Consider the following 18,313-nt stretch of genomic DNA (forward strand, 5'->3'; position numbering starts at 1 on the left):
CGAGGAGTGCGTTGGGTCACTCCGTTTGTCCTGATTTTTAATGCTGGCTGTTTGACACAGGAAAACTAGTGCAAATGGCACCACGCGCAGCGAAAGAGGACGCTGCTTCTTTCTACCGCTCAAGTAGATGTTCTACTCAAGAGGCAGCTTCCTCAATATGAAAGGAAGGTTTTTCACTGCGAGCAGTTGCTGCCATCCGCGATCGCCCCTGTTGAGAAATATCATTGGGAGGTGGTCTGGAGTAAGATTTTCCTTGCTCGCTTAACATGGGCGAGCGAGGAAAAAACTCCACTCTGCTATGCTGAGCAACATTTTTCATAACACAGAGCATGGAGTGGGAAAAACTCAGCAAACTCTACGAGCAGGGCAGAATTTCACATCCAGGCATATTTTTGGGCCGAAATCCACACTCTGTGCAGGATTTGGTTGTGCAAGTGCTGCCCATGGTCTCAGAAGAAGCCAGAGCCATACTTTCTAAAGCAATTGCTGGTGAGTGAGATGCAGCCAAAATTCACCATCAGATTTGGGCTAGACATGACTGACTCGCTGGGCATAGTGATTTAATTGTCTGTTGCACTGATATGCCACGCATGCCTGAGAACCACTGGCTTCTCAGGGGATATTCAAGGTTCGCTCATGGACATGCCCTTTGATGGGTCTCGCCTCTTTGGTGAGAAGGCAAACCGAGCACCTGGGTGTATAAGATTAGCAGAGATTTGGCTAGGTTCATGGGACTATTCATGGCTACTCCCCAACCCCAGTCTGCCTTTCGCCCTTTCCATGGCTATTAGATACATTCTTTCCCACCCAGCCTTCAAGGCCAACAAGGTGCCTAGCCCTGACGGTGACATGGTTCCCACAACTTACCTGGGCCCACCATCCCAAGGTTGTGTTGGTCCACCACTCCCCCTGACAGCCACAGCCTTCAAACCCCTTTTATTTTCCGTTATACCATTATGGGTATCCAGTGGGAGGCAAGATCCAACATCACCTGGCCCATTGGAAGACAATAAAATCCGAACAGAGGATTTTGCATATCACCCAGAAGGGGTGTTCGCTTTAGGGCTCTGGATGCTTTACTACTGCTAATCAGTGCTATAGTGCATATGTTCTCTGTGTAAATTGTGATTCTGATTGGATATACATGATTGTCATATTTGATTTACTGGTAAGTCCCTAGTAAATTGTGCTGTGTGTGTCCAGGGCCTGTACATCAAATGCTGCTAGTGGGCCTGCAACACTGGTTGTGCCGCCCACGAGTCACCCTGTAAACTTGTCTCAGGCCTGCTATTGCAGTGTCTTTGAGGGCCGTAGTAAACTGGTGTGTTGACCTGGGAAGTGCACCCACTTGCCAGGCCCTAAGGTTCCCTTTTACTAAATGTAAGGCATCCCTAAGGTATGCAATGGTACCCCCATGTGCAGGGTGCAGTGTATGTGAAAGATAGGCCATGCACTGTTGTGTTTTACATGTCCTGATAGTGAAATACTGCCAATTTTGTTTTTCACTATTGCCAGACCTGTCTCTCCCATAGGCTATTATTGGAGCTGCCTTCTAACATTTTGCAAGTGTAACTTTCTATTAGGAACACCTAGAGATTTGAAGTTTGGGCTCTCTGAGCTAAGAATTCAAAAACACATCTTTTAGTCAAGGTGTTTTTTAAATTGTACTTGATAGTGGCACTTTTAGAAAGTGGGCATTTCCTTGTTTAACCGTCCTGTGTCTCTGCATGCCTGTGTAATGAACATCTGGTTTAGACTCATAGGCGCATGTTTGTGCATTCCCTCTAGATAGTTACACAAGGGGAGTTGCGATATCACCGGCAAATCCTTATGGCCAATCGCCAGACTGATGGGCCTCCCAAAACTAGACTTGTGGAAGAAGCTGTCAACTGCACCTGAATAGAACTGTGCCTGGCCTCTCACAATGCTGTCTCCACCCCCAGGAGTGGGTATGGACACAAGTCCCGGCAAGGCAAGAACTTGTTCACCACAAAAATAATCCTGTGAAGAATGACTACTTCAAAGGCCAACCAGTGTCTAAGTATTGGACTTAAAACCCCTGACTTTTAGAACACTTCTACATCAAGAGGAACCTCTGCCAATGAGAAGAGCTGAAGTGCTGTGAGAGGAGTACTGCCCATTTGGTGTATGCTGCTTTTCTGGCTTGGCCAGTGCTGCTTCTGCTTTGAAAAGGAAAAGGAATGAACTTTTGCTGTGATTCCTGCTTGTGAAGTTTCTCCAAGGGCTTATGTGTGCTTGCCTCCTGTTAAGAAGTCTCGGTGGCAGCAAAGACTTCATCTGCAGCATCCCTGAACTCCACTGCTGGGCGTTCTGACCTGCCTTGTGTTTCCAAATCCAGTTCTGGGTCCTTGGAGGTTGTTCCTGCTGCAAAGACCTGCTTGAAACCATCAAAATCAATATCCAGTGCCTGTTTGTCCAACACAGCACAGCCGTCCGGGGTAAATTTATTTTCAACACTGTTGTGCAGCCAAAGAAATCGATAAAGCACCTATCAGTGGCCGAAGAAACCACTGCAACCCGAGTCCAGTTCCACATGTCTTTAAAGTGCGAGACCCCCGCACTGACTCCGACGCAGGCCCTGCTGGTTGTCTGAAAGAATTGATGCATTGTGTGACAGTGGCTGAAGAAATCGACGCAGCACCTGCTTGCCACCGCTGCATCTACCTCCAGCATGGCTGGATTTCCACTATTATCACTTGAGTGCCAAGTTTATCAGATACATCACCCACAGACCAGAACTATCTTGGATTTGGACTCTTCGATTCTCCCTACAGTCCGGATTCAATACAACAATTCTGCTGCATGCAGCAGAACTGACGCATCACCTCCCTGTGGACTCAGGAACCAACGCATCACTGTGTTTTCCTACCCTTCCCTCCTCTGCGGCTGTTTTTCCTTGTGGAGTTCGATGCATTTGAGGTACTTTGTGTAAAATCCCTGCATCAATAGATTTCTATGGACATAATTTCTTGAAACCATTTAAAAGTCGCTTTTTGAGTTGTGTATGTTGGATTTTTTTCATTTTGGTCTTGTTTGATTTAGATAAAGACACTTTATTATTCTAAAATGTTGTGGTGTCCAGTTGTAGTGTTTTCACTGTGCTACTGTGTGTGTCGTGTGCAAATGCTTTACACATTACCTCTGAGATAAGTCTGACTGCTCATGCCAATCTACCAAGGGGGTGAGCAGGGATATTATTTGGGTGTGTGACTCCCTTACCCTGACTAGAAGGAAGGGATCCTACTTGGACAGGGTGCAAGGCACTGCCAACTAGAGACCCCCATTTCTAACACTAGTAGCAGGTGCTGTTAATTGCACCCGATAAATAATGTATCTCATTGTTATATTATGTATCTACTGCTATAAAAAAGCACCTGGGTGCCAGCAACCTCAGAATCAGTGTCAAAGTGTCTCTTTATCATCTTATTGCAATTATTTTTCATCTCTCCTTTTTTATCACTGTAATCTGATCTTTCTCATCCTCTTTCTTTTTCTCATTCCTGCTTTCTCACTCTTGCTCTGTGTCAAACTTTGTTGAAGAAAAATAAGGCCTGGCCCCCCAAAAGGAGCTTAGGTCCCCATTACTTGCAAACACTGGTATAAATTAAGCACTGGGCACAATATTTGCTTTAGTCATCAGAAGGCCCAGTTCTAGTATTGTATGGATGTCTCTGTTCTGATGAACCTATACACAGTATGGAGGAGCACAGAGATATATTTTGAGGACTGGGTCAATGTTTTGCTAGAAGGAGTCCAGTGCATTATGTAAGTAAGTTCAGAAGTGCCTTATTGGAGCTTTGGAGACATCCTGAATCTGGCACACCTCTTCCAGAAGCAAATTTGAGAGTTGTGTGGAGAACTTTGTGGATGCCTCATTACTCAGATGCAAGCTACAGGCATGTGTAGAGCTACTTTTTAAGAGGCCATAGGATATTTCTAAATTTGGATTCCAGTGCTTTACCCCAGTCAGAACAGAAGTACATTGTGCAGACTCTGCAGATATCCCAGTGCATGATGAAAATCAGGATAAGGAATCATTGTGTGTGTCCTATTGTCTCAGTACCTGGCTAGCTATGCTGTGGGTGGGTCAGGATAGAAGTTAATTGGGAACGTTTTACTAATCTCTTTCGAGGCCAATATCAACGTTTTCCTGGAAAGTACACATTTCACACTAAGAAACTAAAAAAAGGCAGGGCACTACCTTTCACACACTCTCCTCAAGAACCCAACCTATTTCCCCATGAACTGATTCTGTCACCTTCTCCCTTCCCCCACAGTAAGCACATCTTTCCCAAGTTGTTTTCTCCACTTACACACCTGAACTGCTAGGTAAAGAATATACATACTATGCTAGAAGTTGTGTTGCTAATTCGGTACCACCCTCTAGTCTCACACATCAAACACCAAGAACATTCACCCAAAGCTCATTGACAGTGTGCATCAAACACCAAGAACATTCACCCACAGCACTTTGACGGTGTGCATCAAACACCAAGAATATTCACCCACAGCTCATTGACGGTGCTCATCAAGCAACAAGAACATTCACCCAAAGCTCATTGACGGTGTGCATCAAACACTAAGAACATTCACCCACAGCTCATTGACGGTGCGCATCAAGCACCAAGAACATTCACCCACAGCTCATTGACAGTGCGCATCAGACACCAAGAACATTCACCCACAACTCATTGACGGTGTGCACCAAACACCAAGAACATTCATCCACAGCTCATTGACGGTGCGCATCAAGCACCAAGAACATTCACCCACAGCTCATTGACGGTGTGCATCAAACACCAATAACATTCACCCACAGCTCATTGATGGTGCACATCAAACACCAGGAATATTCACCCACAGCTCATTGACGGTGCGCATCAAACACTAAGAACATTCACCCACAGCTCATTGACGGTACGCATCAAGCACCAAGAACATTCACCCACAGCTCATTGACAGTGCGCATCAAACACCAGGAACATTCACCCACAGCTCATTGACGGTGCACATCAAATACCAAGAATATTCACCCACAGCTCATTGACGGTACGCATCAAACACCAAGAACATTCACCCACAGCTCATTGACGGTGCGCATCAAGCACCAAGAACATTCACCCACAGCTCATTGACGGTGCACATCAACCACCAAGAATATTCACCCACAGCTCATTGACGGTGCGCATCAAACACTAAGAACATTCACCCACAGCTCATTGACGGTGCGCATCAAACACTAAGAAGATTCACCCACATCTCATTGACGGTGCGCATCAAACACCAGGAACATTCACCCACAGCTCATTGACGGTGCACATCAAACACCAAGAATATTCACCCACAGCTCATTGACGGAATGCATCAAACACCAAGAACATTCACCCACAGCTCATTGACTGCGCGCATCAAACACCAAGAATATTCACCCACAGCTCATTGATGGTGTGCATCAAACACCAGGAACATTTAACCACAGCTCATTGACGGTGCACATCAAACACCAAGAATATTCACCCACAGCTCATTGACGGAATGCATCAAACACCAAGAACATTCACCCACAGCTCATTGACTGCGCGCATCAAACATCAAGAACATTCGCCCACAGCTCATTGACAGAACGCATCAAACACCAAGAACATTCACCCACAGCTCATTGACGGTGCGCATCAAACACCAAGAACATTCACCCACAGCTCATTGACGGTGAGCATCAAACACCAAGAACATTCACCCACAGCTCATTGACGGTGCGCATCAAACAGCAAGAACATTCACCCACAGCTCATTGACGGTGCGCATCAAACACCAAGAACATTCACCCACAGCTCATTGACGGTGCCCATCAAACACCAATAACATTCACCCACAGTTCATTGACGGTGCGCATCAAACACCAAGAACATTCACCCACAGCTCATTGACGGTGCGCATCAAACACCAAGAACATTCACCCACAGCTCATTGACAGTGGCATGTTCACCGAAGATATTATCATTCTGATTTACACTACAGAGAGCACTTCTCGACTAGCTGAATCAGACGCAAGACTGCCACTGATATATCAATGTCGGGTCCTGTGCTGTGTAAATGGAACTATAATAATATCCTTTTTGTGAATAGTTAAATTATGCCTGGGTGTTATGAATATGTATATATTTCAAGAAAAGGTTTGAATCTTATTTGCCACCACCTGTTTCCCCCTAGAATATGGAGCCCCTTCGTGAAAAAATAATAGCAAGTTATGAACATTCGAATGAAGTCCATGTTTGCCCTAAAATTTACTCATTCTTGGGAGTACACCGAATTCCACAGAGATACTTTTGGAAATCCATGACATTTGCCGATATCTAGGAGTAAGCACCTAACATCCTAACCCTTACCCTCCCAGCTCGAACTGGGCTTGAAACCAGTCCACAATATGTTTCATACTTTTTGTAAAACATGTTTTTCGCCACTTTGGAAATACGCTTACTGCTACCTTCTGCAGGATTAGACTTCTGTGTGCTTCTCGGTGGGAAACGTCATGTAAAACATTTGTGAAAATCCACTAAGTTAAACCTTTTGGAATGTTCAACTGAGCTTGCAAGGTCAACCTACCGCCTTCAATAACGACCAGCACGTACCCTAATGCCTTACAATTCAACGTGTCCTGATCCAAGTAAGGGGAATTGATGTTTGCAAAAATATGCACATTTTGATTTTTTTTTTTGCATTTAGGAATGGGAATCTGCGAAAATAAATACAGCCCTTTCATTCCTTAAATTGGACAAAAGGTTCTTAAATGATGCCTATTGTCTCCCCCTCTTTGCAGTATTTCCTTCCTTTGCAGCTGTATTTGGAATAGCTTTTATTATTTATGACTAACTGCCAAGCTCTGACTCTAGCCCGCAAACCACGTGCATGAATGGATAAAGTCAGAGAAACGTGTGGATTTCTTTTGAAAAGTTCTCTAAGACCTTGCACATCCCTGCCCTAAACAAATTCAAGCTAATGAATTAACGTTAGACAAAAGACGTGATGTCACCCAATGTCATGCTGCATAAAGCGTGCTGCCGTCTGACATGTTTTTATTGATCTCGTACGACATGACTGGTCATCATCGGCGAGGCCGCTGAATATACGTCCAGACTTTTACTTCCCAGCTTGTTCAACACGTTGGAAGGTCAAGCAGGACAGAGAAGGAAGGAAGCAGGACACTCTGCATCTGACAGAATGAAATCGATCCACTCTTGCATCAGGGCCTGCGTGCTGTGTGCTTTGTTCCCGCCTCGCCTGCAGCCTGCCTGTCTCTTTCTACAAACACACGCTGGGCTGTCAGGGCGCACTGACATTTCCTCAACACAAGTTTCCTTTATGAGCAGGGTACATTTCGAGTCTTCTGGATACATTTTTGTTTCAATTAAAGACAGGCGTGTTGAGATGCAAAGAAAGTCACACCACATCTACTACAGGACTTTTCCTGGTCATCGTGCAAATATTCGGGCTTCAGGCACTATAAATGATAAAGGGCTACCATGAAAAAGTGCACTATGTGGTGCTTTTTTTTCTGGAATAAAGGGTAAAGTGATAGTGATTTACCATATTTTTATCCAGTGCTTACTAATGCCACGATAATTGCAGATGAAATATAAATCAAAAATGATGTTGTTGCCAACTAGGTGGCATTTTACTGAGTAACTCGTACTAAGAAGCAGGTTTACTAAAGTGGCACCCAATGCAGTGCACCAGTCAAAAATGGTGCCCTGCGTTGCATGACAGGGAGGGAGCGGGAAAGCACCATATCTACAGAGAAATGGCACTCTCCCCCCTTTTCCCTAGCACCGGCGCAGAATTTTCCTGCCGTGCACCACATGCACACCTTTGCGCCATAGTGCAAGGGTGTGTGTGAGTCTAGTGTAGGTTTTGTACTGGAAGTGTTCCTAGACAACTTCTAAAACTTTTCCTACTTTGTGTGTGTGCTGTACAGTGCACCGCAGATGCAAAGTTGGACAAGAAAGGGGAAATGAACACATTTCTACTTTTAACGCCTGGTTTCAAAAGGCATTCTTTTTTATGCAAACCCTGTCTCATATTTTTGGTAGAGAGGGTTTTGTCTCAAAAAGGATAAGTGCCCATGCAACACCCACTTGATGCTAACTGACGCAAAGCAGCTCTTTGCGCTACTGTGCATCACTTTTAGACAATTTTTGGCGCAAACCAAGTTTTGCGCTGGAAAGGAAATACATTTTTTTTTTTAAATTGTGATGGTTTGCGTCGCTTTAGCGCCTGGACGCCTCAGGGCAGCAGCCGCGCTTAATAAAAATTCTTTTAATTTCATTTAATTTAATTTCATTTCATTTCATTAAGCAAACCCAGTGCAAAATGTGAATTAAATCAATGCCTTAAAGGTCTGGTTTTGACACGCAAATCATTACTTGAATGCCGGAGTGCAACACAGTAAAAACGTGCACTTATGTACCAATAAATATTTTTTTATAAGCAGTGTGTGTGTAAAGTATGCTGGCACCAATTAGCACCGGCAAGGTATGTGCTTTCCTAATACAGCTTCAGAGCGAGACAAAATGGACACGGTGCACCGGAAAAAAGTGAATTCTGCCTAGGTAATCCATGCCGTGTCGGTGCTCACTGATATGATTTTAGTCTACAATACTTTTGAGTTATCAAGTATTTGCCGAGATCCCATCTCTTGCCTACCCTTGGCGTGGGGTTAGCGAGGCCCATTCTTCTTGTAAGAGCATGCCTTCTGGTTTTGTCAGGAGATTGAACTCACTGCAGCTCACGTGCACAATGCACAATTGATTCAGTATGCATGCATGCACTTTCAAACTGCTTTTTTTGTACATCCTCCATTACTGGAAGATGAGGTTCTTTTGTCCTTGACCCGAGTTTTCATTATCCAACATCAAAAGTGTTTCTGGAACTTGCTCACCGGAGTTTACACTAATTTTGAAATACGAGTGAAACTCTGGGTAAACCTCAACTGAACTGTTCCTAAAAGTTGAGGTCCTGCTATTCCAGATATATTAAGAGATTTCAAATTTAAGCATTCGAAACCATCAGTGAACTGACACATAACAGACAAGTGGTCCTGCAAGCTGAGCTATAACAGCACAGACTTGAGACCACACTATATGAGCAACCTATGTACCTTCCTAGCAGGCTCAAACAACAACTACTGAGTGAAGGTCTAATATCAACCTCAATCCTTGACCTGTTCTTCATCACTGAAACGTAAGTGATGAGGTTGCACCAGTGAAGCCTTTACAGCAGGTTACTAAATATTTATCAGAAACTAGAAAAAACAGAGGGAAAACACATTGGCCCTTATTTATGAGGCCTTGCGTCAGTTTTTCGCCGCTGGTGCGTCACTTTTTGTGAGGCACCAGCGGCATAAAATATGCGCCTTGTTCCCCCAAATTTAAAAAGTGACGCATCTAGGTAGATGCGTCACTTTTTATACCCCTGCGCCACATTATACCTGCATCAGGTATAATGTATGCAGAGGGGGCGTTCCCCCGCAAAAAGCCTCGTAATAGTGACGCAGTGAAATCTATGAGATTTCACTGCGTCACTTTTAGGATGCTGTTGCGTCAAAATCTTGCGCCTGCCTCACAGCAGGCGTAAGACTGACGCAAGCCCTTTCACATGGGGCTTTCCCCATGTGAAAGGACGCATTGCTGGAGTTGCGTCACTTTTGTGACACACTCCAGCAATGCGTCACTTTTGCGCTTACAGATACGTCAGAAATACTGACGTATCTGTAAGTCCTTGCGACATGATGCGTCATACAATAAATATGACGCATCATTGGTGTCGCAAGGAGTGCGCAGTGAAAAGTGACGCATCGCTGTTTTCACGCAGCGATGCGTCACTTTTCATAAATGAGGCCCCTAGTCTACAAACCTCTCTACCTCCCTTATTCAGACAGGATTACACTGCCCCAGAATGCATATATCTACTTTCACGATGTGTCTCATCATCAGCTTTCACATTCTTATTCCTTATTTCCTGACCTCCCCCATTCAATCCTACATTCAATGACCCATTCCTGCACTTTGTCTTCGTGATCACATTAATCCATCCCCACCTTTGAATACCAGGAGACTTTAAAACAAACCACAAACAGTTTTATGCGAAATAATCTGCTCTTTTACCAAGATACGCTTAAACAAGTTCAACAGAACTCCGTCCTACTTAAAAAGCTGAGCATACACTTGATGGAGTATTCGCATCACTGACAGAACAAACAAGCCGTCATCTGAACCTGTCATCATGTAATTTAACTCAGCCTTTCTATCTTGTTGCCAGTAACAAATGCTTCCTCCATAAAATCGAAAATAACTGCAAGACCCTGGACGAATCTTGATTTTTCCATCTCTATCCTTGGTAGCTTTTTCCCATTCTAGACTGCCTTTAATACCGTTTGCCACCAGGAAGCCAACTGAATAAAACCTCTAAAAACAAAAAAAGTTGGAAAGACTCTGACAAAATATTTATACCCATAATGGCAACCTAGTACATCATTCAGCTCTCATTAAAGGCTAAACTACTCCACTGTTCCAAATACATTTCAGAAGCCACCTGGACATCATAGGAGCTTCACAAGATAGTTACTGAAATGCAGAACTCAGAATGCATCTTCCTCCAAAGTCACTCACTCCTAAGAACTATGTGATTCACTAGCCAAATATTTGGAAAAATATCTTGACAAAAAAATAAAGGAGGGCATATCAACCTCACCGCCAGCCTCTCATCAACATTACTATAACAGCAACAGATATTTCTTCCTCCAGAGAAATAAACATTATTAGAACATTGGAATGTTGAGCACTCCATTGAAATCAATGTAGGACTCCAGCTTTCTAATGGCTGGTTGAAGTCCGGAGAGAAACATTCAAAATGCTTTTTTCATTTCACAGCTGTTGCTGTGAACAAAGGCCTCTCGAAGCCTGAGGGATATAACCCCACTCTGCTCTAGCTAATTATTTTACAAATTAGAACATTCTGCCCTCTAGAGGTGGACTGTTCTAATAGCATTAGAGCTCTCCGTAACGGCCACTACCAGCCATTAAAGGTCCGCTCCCTTGTTAAAGGCCCTCTCAATGGCTGGTCTATCCCGCTACATTGGGCTCTAAGGTTATAAAATAAAATAGTAGTGGCAGTGTTTTGTATGCATTTGACTTGATCCTAGGGCAGTGTGCCTGATACACCAGACCAGCTCGGTTACCCACTGCATCTGCCCATAAAGAAACTTTAGTACCTTTATACAAATAACAGACAATGACAGCGTTCCTGCAAAATGGCCCACTTTAGTTTGGATCTTAAAGTCTTTATATTAAAGTTCAGTTTGGTGTTAGCGTTAGCGTAAAACAAAATCATGTATGCAAAATCAGTTTGTCCAATAATTGCAATAACATTCTGTAAAGGTATAGGATGTGCAACTCCACCCCTGCAAAATACGTTTTCACCTGTGAAATACTAATGGAAATATACTTCCACAAAAACGTATCAAAGTGTAGGCATCATTTGTCAATTGTTTGCATAAAGAAAAGCTTGTAAACTTTTGAAAACGTTGTGGGTACATTTTAAATTCCACTGACCTTCAGTCTTCTATTTCCCGCCATTCGCACAGGGGACAGTCACACTTTTCGTTTAATTATGCCGTTTATTGCTGTCATGGTGTGTCTATTACTACGAAATTTGGTTTGATTCATCTTTTCACGTTTTGGGCAGTCGCCTCATGGTCCGTCTTGGTGTACTGTACCTTTTTCTTCAGGGCTGTCGCCTCCATCACCCTTTCAGTACTGTACTGCAATGATTGCTGCTTGCGTCCTGGCAGCCATGCTGACTTGAAACCTTCCTTTCTGTCTCTGATAGGGAATACATGGAAAAGATGGACTGCCGGGTGCGCAGGTAAGACATTTATTTTTGCATGGGTGATTTGCCACAGAAGACAGTAAGCGATGTCGAGGTCTCTTTATCTCATCCTCGCGATGTTTTATTAATGCACCCTTCAATCTGAGCAGATATATAAAGCGTTCAGCTATCCTCTGTTTTCCTTTCAGGGTATTCCAGGTAAACCCGGAGACAGAGGCCCCAAAGGAGAGCGTGTACGTAGTGCCATTTATTTTCACCTCTTTTTTTGTTTTTTTGTAACTCATATGCTACTGCGCGGGAAGTGTTTAGAACGTAATTCTGGAATAGTGAAGGATAAATTCTGCACTACATCCTTGACAGCGTAGGCATGCTATAGAGTGCATTGTTATGCATTTTTGCAAACTGCTTAAAACAAATGATGGGAATTACAACTGGTGGCTTTGGCCTTTACAAATGGTCTTCAAGTATGAAAGGCTAATTCATGCCAGCACGCATATATATTTCTGAATCAAAACTTATAGTTGATGCCGGCTACTCATTCCTCATCTCAATGTTTCTTCCTAAATTGGCGTTTTACTCAATGGAAGCCTTGTCTCTTTAGAAAGCTTCTATCTATCTTGGAAAGTGCTAGCTTCTCCAAACCCCCTCCTCGTCTGCCTTTTTCTCAACTAAATGAGTTCTTTCTAGGCAGAAACCTAGCATGGCTTTCTGAAAACCTTAAAAACAAACATTTTGGAAAGAGGGGACATTTGTGATTATATCAACAGTTTGCAGCGTAGCATCAACTTGAAAGGATGGTTATACATTGATAACCATTACTCAATACCTAATTTTCTCCAGGGACCTGATTCAGATAAGGGCAGTAATGGAGACTGTCACCAAATGACACGTCTGCCAATATTATCTCCACCGCATTAGCCACCAGCTGGCTGTAGAGATTAGGACTGAAAACACATTTCACCTCTTCCTACTACCCCACTTCCGCCTAACCTGTGAAGGAAGCAACTGTGTACTAATCCATTTGAACCTTGACCTCCCACCTGCTAAATATTACTTTCCTCTTCCTGCATGTGTTGGATTGTGCTGTGAAATGGCACATGATCGATACATAATTTCAAATGAAATAAATACTCAAATCTTATTAAATATTTGCTATATTTTCCAATAATCTTCTCCTGACTTAGTAATTAATTAAGTGGACTGTCTGGGGTATTTCACAAGACAACCGAGTACTCTAAAAAAAAGACAAGCACCTCGGGCCTTATTTATGAAAAGTGACGCATCGCTGCGTGAAAACAGCGATGCGTCACTTTTCACTGCGCACTCCTTGCGACACCAATGATGCATCATATTTAATGTATGACGCATTATGTCGCAAGGAGTTACAGATACGTCAGTATTTCTGACGTATCTGTAAGCGCAAAAGTGACGCATTGCTGTAGTGTGTCACAAATGTGACGCAAATCCAGCAATGCGTCCTTTCACATGGGGAAAGCCCCATGTGAAAGGGCTTGCGTCAGTCTTACGCCTGCTGTGAGGCAGGCGCAAGATTTTGACGCAACAGCGTCCTAAAAGTGACGCAGTGAAATCTCATAGATTTCACTGCGTCACTATTACGAGGCTTTTTGCGGGGGAACGCCCCTCTGCATACATTATACCTGACGCAGGTATAATGTGGCGCAGGGGTTTAAAAAGTGACGCATCTACCTAGATGCGTCACTTTTTAAATATGGCGCAACAAGGCGCATGTTTTACGCCGCCGATGTGTCACAAAAAGTGACGCATAAGCAGCGCAAAACTGACGCAAGGCCTCATAAATGAGGCCCCTCGAAAGCATCTGTCAACGTCAGGTATCTGAGGCAATCAAACACACGTCACACGCTGCAGCTGTCCCACAGAATTGTAGATTGTAGTGATTAGAACCACATGAATGGTAACACAAGCTGACCGCCCCAGAAAGCAGAGCTGTGTGGTTGGTTGATTTCCAGAGCCGCTTCTATTTTTCTTACATATACATGGTAGTGTATGCTCACGAGTCAATAACAGGGTATACTCCAGGGAGGAGAAAAACATTGAGAGCTCTGATCATGTTCAAAATGCCCCAGATGCCCCAGTTATTACAGCTGTTAAAATGTGGTACACTGGGAATCGGAATTTGTCAGGTACGATAATTAACAACTTACCACACATACTGGAATTTTGCAAGTTACTTTTAATGACGTTCTACATGCTATATAATGTATAAAGCTTTATTGTTGTTGTTTCTTTTTAACGTGAAAAGTCTATTTGGGCACATTGCAATATAGGTATAAAGTGCCTAGTGCTAATGTGTGAAGAATGGTTTTCCCTAACGCAATTGCAAGCCTATAAATAACATTTATTTAAATTGACAAAAATTGTGAAGTAAATATGCACACATGCCTCGTTTTTTAATAATCTTACTCATGTTCTCGCATATATCGTTAAACGCATGTGTCACCTATTAGCTGTATACCCATGATGTTGACGTCAAAGTGGCATTGCATAGTGTGTTGAAAGAGAATTTCCACATGTGTGATTTAAAACGTGTCTAAGACCCCTAGAAGTATTTTAAATAGATAAGGCTTTAGATTCCTTAGTTTTTGCTTCAAGGAGAGGACAAATTGGCTACATCTCAGATTATGTTAATATACCTGGTTCTAGCTTTTCAAATACCTTGATTTCATTCATTGAAAGTTGGTCAATATAACCAAAGATAAGAAGCCTTACCCCAAGGAAATAGGTGTGACTATACCCACTTTGAAGAAGAGTATACAATCTGTGAACGGCTATAAGAATGCAGTGGTTCTAATTTGGGACTGGAATGGGATTGGCTAGTCTAAATAAGAGGAAGTTACTCGTCAGTTTCTACCTGAATGGGCACGTGGCCCTGGAATGATAGCAGACGCCTCACAATGCTACTTGGGAGGGGACAGGTGCCCAGAGGCAGATGCAGGCTTAAAGACCAAAGATATTTGACTGGCCGTCAAACTGGCAATGAAAGGCAAGTGGTAAATAAGAAGAAAACAGCATCACGAGTGCTGCAAGGAAACAGTGACCACCGTCTAAAGATTCTTGAACTGACTTGTAAAATTAGCTCGTGCTGGGTGTGTGCCACTGGATACTTGACACAATGGTAAGGACATGCACATATCGCTGTTGATGCCCTTGCTGATGTAATTTTGATAAAAAAGTTAATGTGAGAAAAATATTGCCCATCCCACAAGTGTCTGCGCGAGCTAACTTGGATTTGAAGAGCGTAAATGCTTGGATTTGTAATGGGACCCTGTTGTATGTCAAGATTTTGAGTATAAAAATATGGAACTATACAAATAATGTGTTCAGAATATCGACTACCAAAATATTATGAAGGTAAGTACACATAGGTAAGTGTAGATTTACAATACGTAACTCCAAATCTAGACAACTTGAAGATATATATAAATTGTCGAGGTACATACATGTGAAATTAAATATAGTGAACCTATAATTGCATACCTACTTAACCTCTTGATATGTTGGCAGTTGATATTTTCCTCACAATATTTTCGTAGTTTGGTATTTAAAACTCAATATTCAAGTGAAAAACTAGGGACCCTGAAATCGAGGCTTGGAGCAAACTTAGTCATGAAAAATACATGGTTGCCATAGGCGAGTCTGATGTTTGCCCCACATTTTTACAGTGCTGTTGCATTCCTTCCCCAGTTTTTTTTTCAAATTCATTTTAATTCTACTTCCAAGTTTTCTCCTAAAAGAAGGCTTGATGCATTCATTTCCTTCTGGAATTTAAAAACCTGTGTCTGCGATAATCTGGCAGGAAAAGAGCAGAAGAAGCATGAATGAGAAATGAGAATGCAAAAGCAAATAAGAGAGAAATGCTAAAGTAAATGCAGTAAAATATAACAAAGTGCGGTTAATAAACATCACCTCAAAATCAATGTGTTTTTGACAATATATTGTTATTTATATTACTGTTGCTGCTTTAATATTTATTATGATTAATATTATTAAACCTACTTTTACTGCTGGTCATAATAATAACAATAGTATCATCATTATTAATGTTTTTATATCATCATCATTTCTTTTTGGTGAAGGTTTTCATATATTTTTCCTCGAGATTAGGTATTTTAACTTCTGTTGCTGTATGGTATGCTGGACAGCCACGGACTCCATTTGTTGCCTTAATATTGTAAAACAATTTTGTTTTGGTGGCTAGATTTCCATCTTTTGCCCACGATGTGTCTCAAGTGATGTATGCACAAAGTGCCACTGCTGCACAATGGTCAAATCTAAAATGTAACCTTGAAGGAGATGTTTCCCTGCTACATTTTAGCATTTGCTTACACAGCACACGTCGGTTTACTAGGCTGTATGTCTGTTACACCTGTCATCCTTAAGGTGGTGTTTGCACAGACTTCTTGCCTTTTTCCTCTTGATTTTGCTGAATCTTTTTGATGGACTTAGGACTTTGAGCACTTTACCATTGCTAGCCAGTGCTAAAGTGCCTGTGCTTCTCCCATAAACATGGTGTATACCTGATTGCCATATTTGTTGTACTGGTAATTACCTTTTAAAGTGGTATACCAATTCACCCATGTCCTGTACTTCAAATGCTACTAGTGGGCTAAAGCACTGATTGTGCCACCCGCAAACGTGGCCTTTCAAACCTGTCTCAGGCCTGCCACTGCAGTGCCTGTGTGTGCAGTTTACTGCCACTTCGACTTGGCACTGAAAACTACCTGCCAAACCTTTAACTCCCCTTTTATTACATATGTCACTCCTAAGGTCATGGGTGTCAATTCATGAAATTGTGAGGGGTAGTGGAAGTGATTTCTCATGCCCCTTGACCTTCACTCATACATACCCACACATTCACACATACACACACATTCACACATACACTCTCTTCCATAAACACACTCAGAACTGCAAGACACATGTCTCCAATATATGTTTGGGAAGGGTGGCAGCTACACTTTGTGCATTCCCTCTAGGCAGCCACAATACAAGAAGGATTGGTCTACATCTACATACATCTGCTTTCTGATGGCCTTGCCTGGGCAGGATTAAAGGGAGGGGCTAACACTTTATTTGAATAGGCTGTGTCCTGTCCCCACAAAAAGTACCAATTGCCTCCCCCCCCCCCCACAGATAGTCTGGCAGATAGGACGGGGTTGAAAGGGATCCTTGTGCACTTCAAAAGACTGCTTTGAAGTCACCCCCCACATCGAAGATACTTTTGGTTATAAATAGTAGGTCTCTGACCCCCCTAAAATCAGACACTGCTTGGCTTGTAACCGAAGCTCTGTCTGAAGAACTGCTTTGATGCTAAAAGGACTCAACTGGACTGCTGAACTGGAAGGCCTGCTTTTCTTTTTGTTGGCCTACTGCTCTCTGACTTTTCTGAAGGAGTACTGGACTTTGCCTTCTTTTCTCCAAGTGTGCTCCAAGGGCTTTCTGACTTGCTGCTTGTTTGAGATTCAGGCCCATCAAAGTCTCTACCTCTGCTCCTGTGCCTGGTTTGATTTAAGTGAACCCAGATACTTGCATCAATGGAACCGATGCAAAGCTCCACAAAGCATTACTGCACAGTTGACGGCTCCTCACCACACATCCTCTCTGAGCTGATGCAGGACAATGCACAGCCTTGCAAAGCCTCGCCACAGAGCTGACAGATAATTGGAGCAGACTTTGGATGACGCAAAACCCCACAAAGCTTCGTCACGTAGACTGCGCCCCAGTATTCAAGGTACTGTGTTCAGCAGTCCCAAGTGGGTCCCTGTAGATGCCATGTGCTCCATTGTAGTCAATCCGAACTTGTGACTTTGTCCCAGTCTGGCGCAATCAATAACCCCCTTTGGCGCTTATTGCTTCTAAGCACTAGAACTCTTTTTATTCTTTAAAAGTGCATACTTGAGCGATTATCTCCCCCACCCAGATAGTCTGGCAGACAGGACTCGGTTGAAAGGAATCCTTGTGCACTTCAAAAGACTGCTTTGAAGTCACCCCCCACATCGAAGACACTTTTCGGTATAAGTACTTGGTCTCTGACCCCCTCTAAAATCAGACAGTGCTGGGCTTGTACATGAAGCTCTGCCAGAAGAACTGCTGTGATTCTTAAAGGACTCAACTGGACTGCTGAACTGACAGGCCTTCTTTTCTTTGTGTTGGCCTGCTGCTCTATGACTTTGCTGAAGGAGGCTGGACTCTGCTTCTTTTCTCTAAGTGTGCTCCAAAGGCTTGCTGGCTTGCCGCTTGTTCCTTCAGATTCAGGGATATCAAAGTCTCTACCTCTGCACCTGTGCCGCAAAACCTCGCAAAGCATCATCATATAGACAGCTCCCCAGTATTCAATGTACTGTGTTCAGCAGGCCCAAGTGGGTCCCTG

At 43.1% G+C, this 18,313-nt stretch overlaps 1 protein-coding gene across 1 annotated transcript in view; it reads left to right on the forward strand.

Annotated features, from left to right (window-relative positions):
- The window catches only part of LOC147707469 (uncharacterized), a 385,267-nt gene that overhangs the window by 356,935 nt on the left and 10,019 nt on the right, over positions 1 to 18,313 (forward strand). Inside the window, exons 24-25 of the mRNA XM_086925650.1 lie at positions 11,905 to 11,940; positions 12,093 to 12,137. Of these exons, the coding sequence (XP_086781776.1) occupies positions 11,905 to 11,940; positions 12,093 to 12,137 (81 nt within the window). The remainder of the gene's footprint in view (positions 1 to 11,904; positions 11,941 to 12,092; positions 12,138 to 18,313) is intronic.

This window comes from Lissotriton vulgaris, chromosome 6 (assembly GCF_964263255.1).
Source record: "Lissotriton vulgaris chromosome 6, aLisVul1.2, whole genome shotgun sequence".
NCBI lineage: Eukaryota > Metazoa > Chordata > Amphibia > Caudata > Salamandridae > Lissotriton > Lissotriton vulgaris.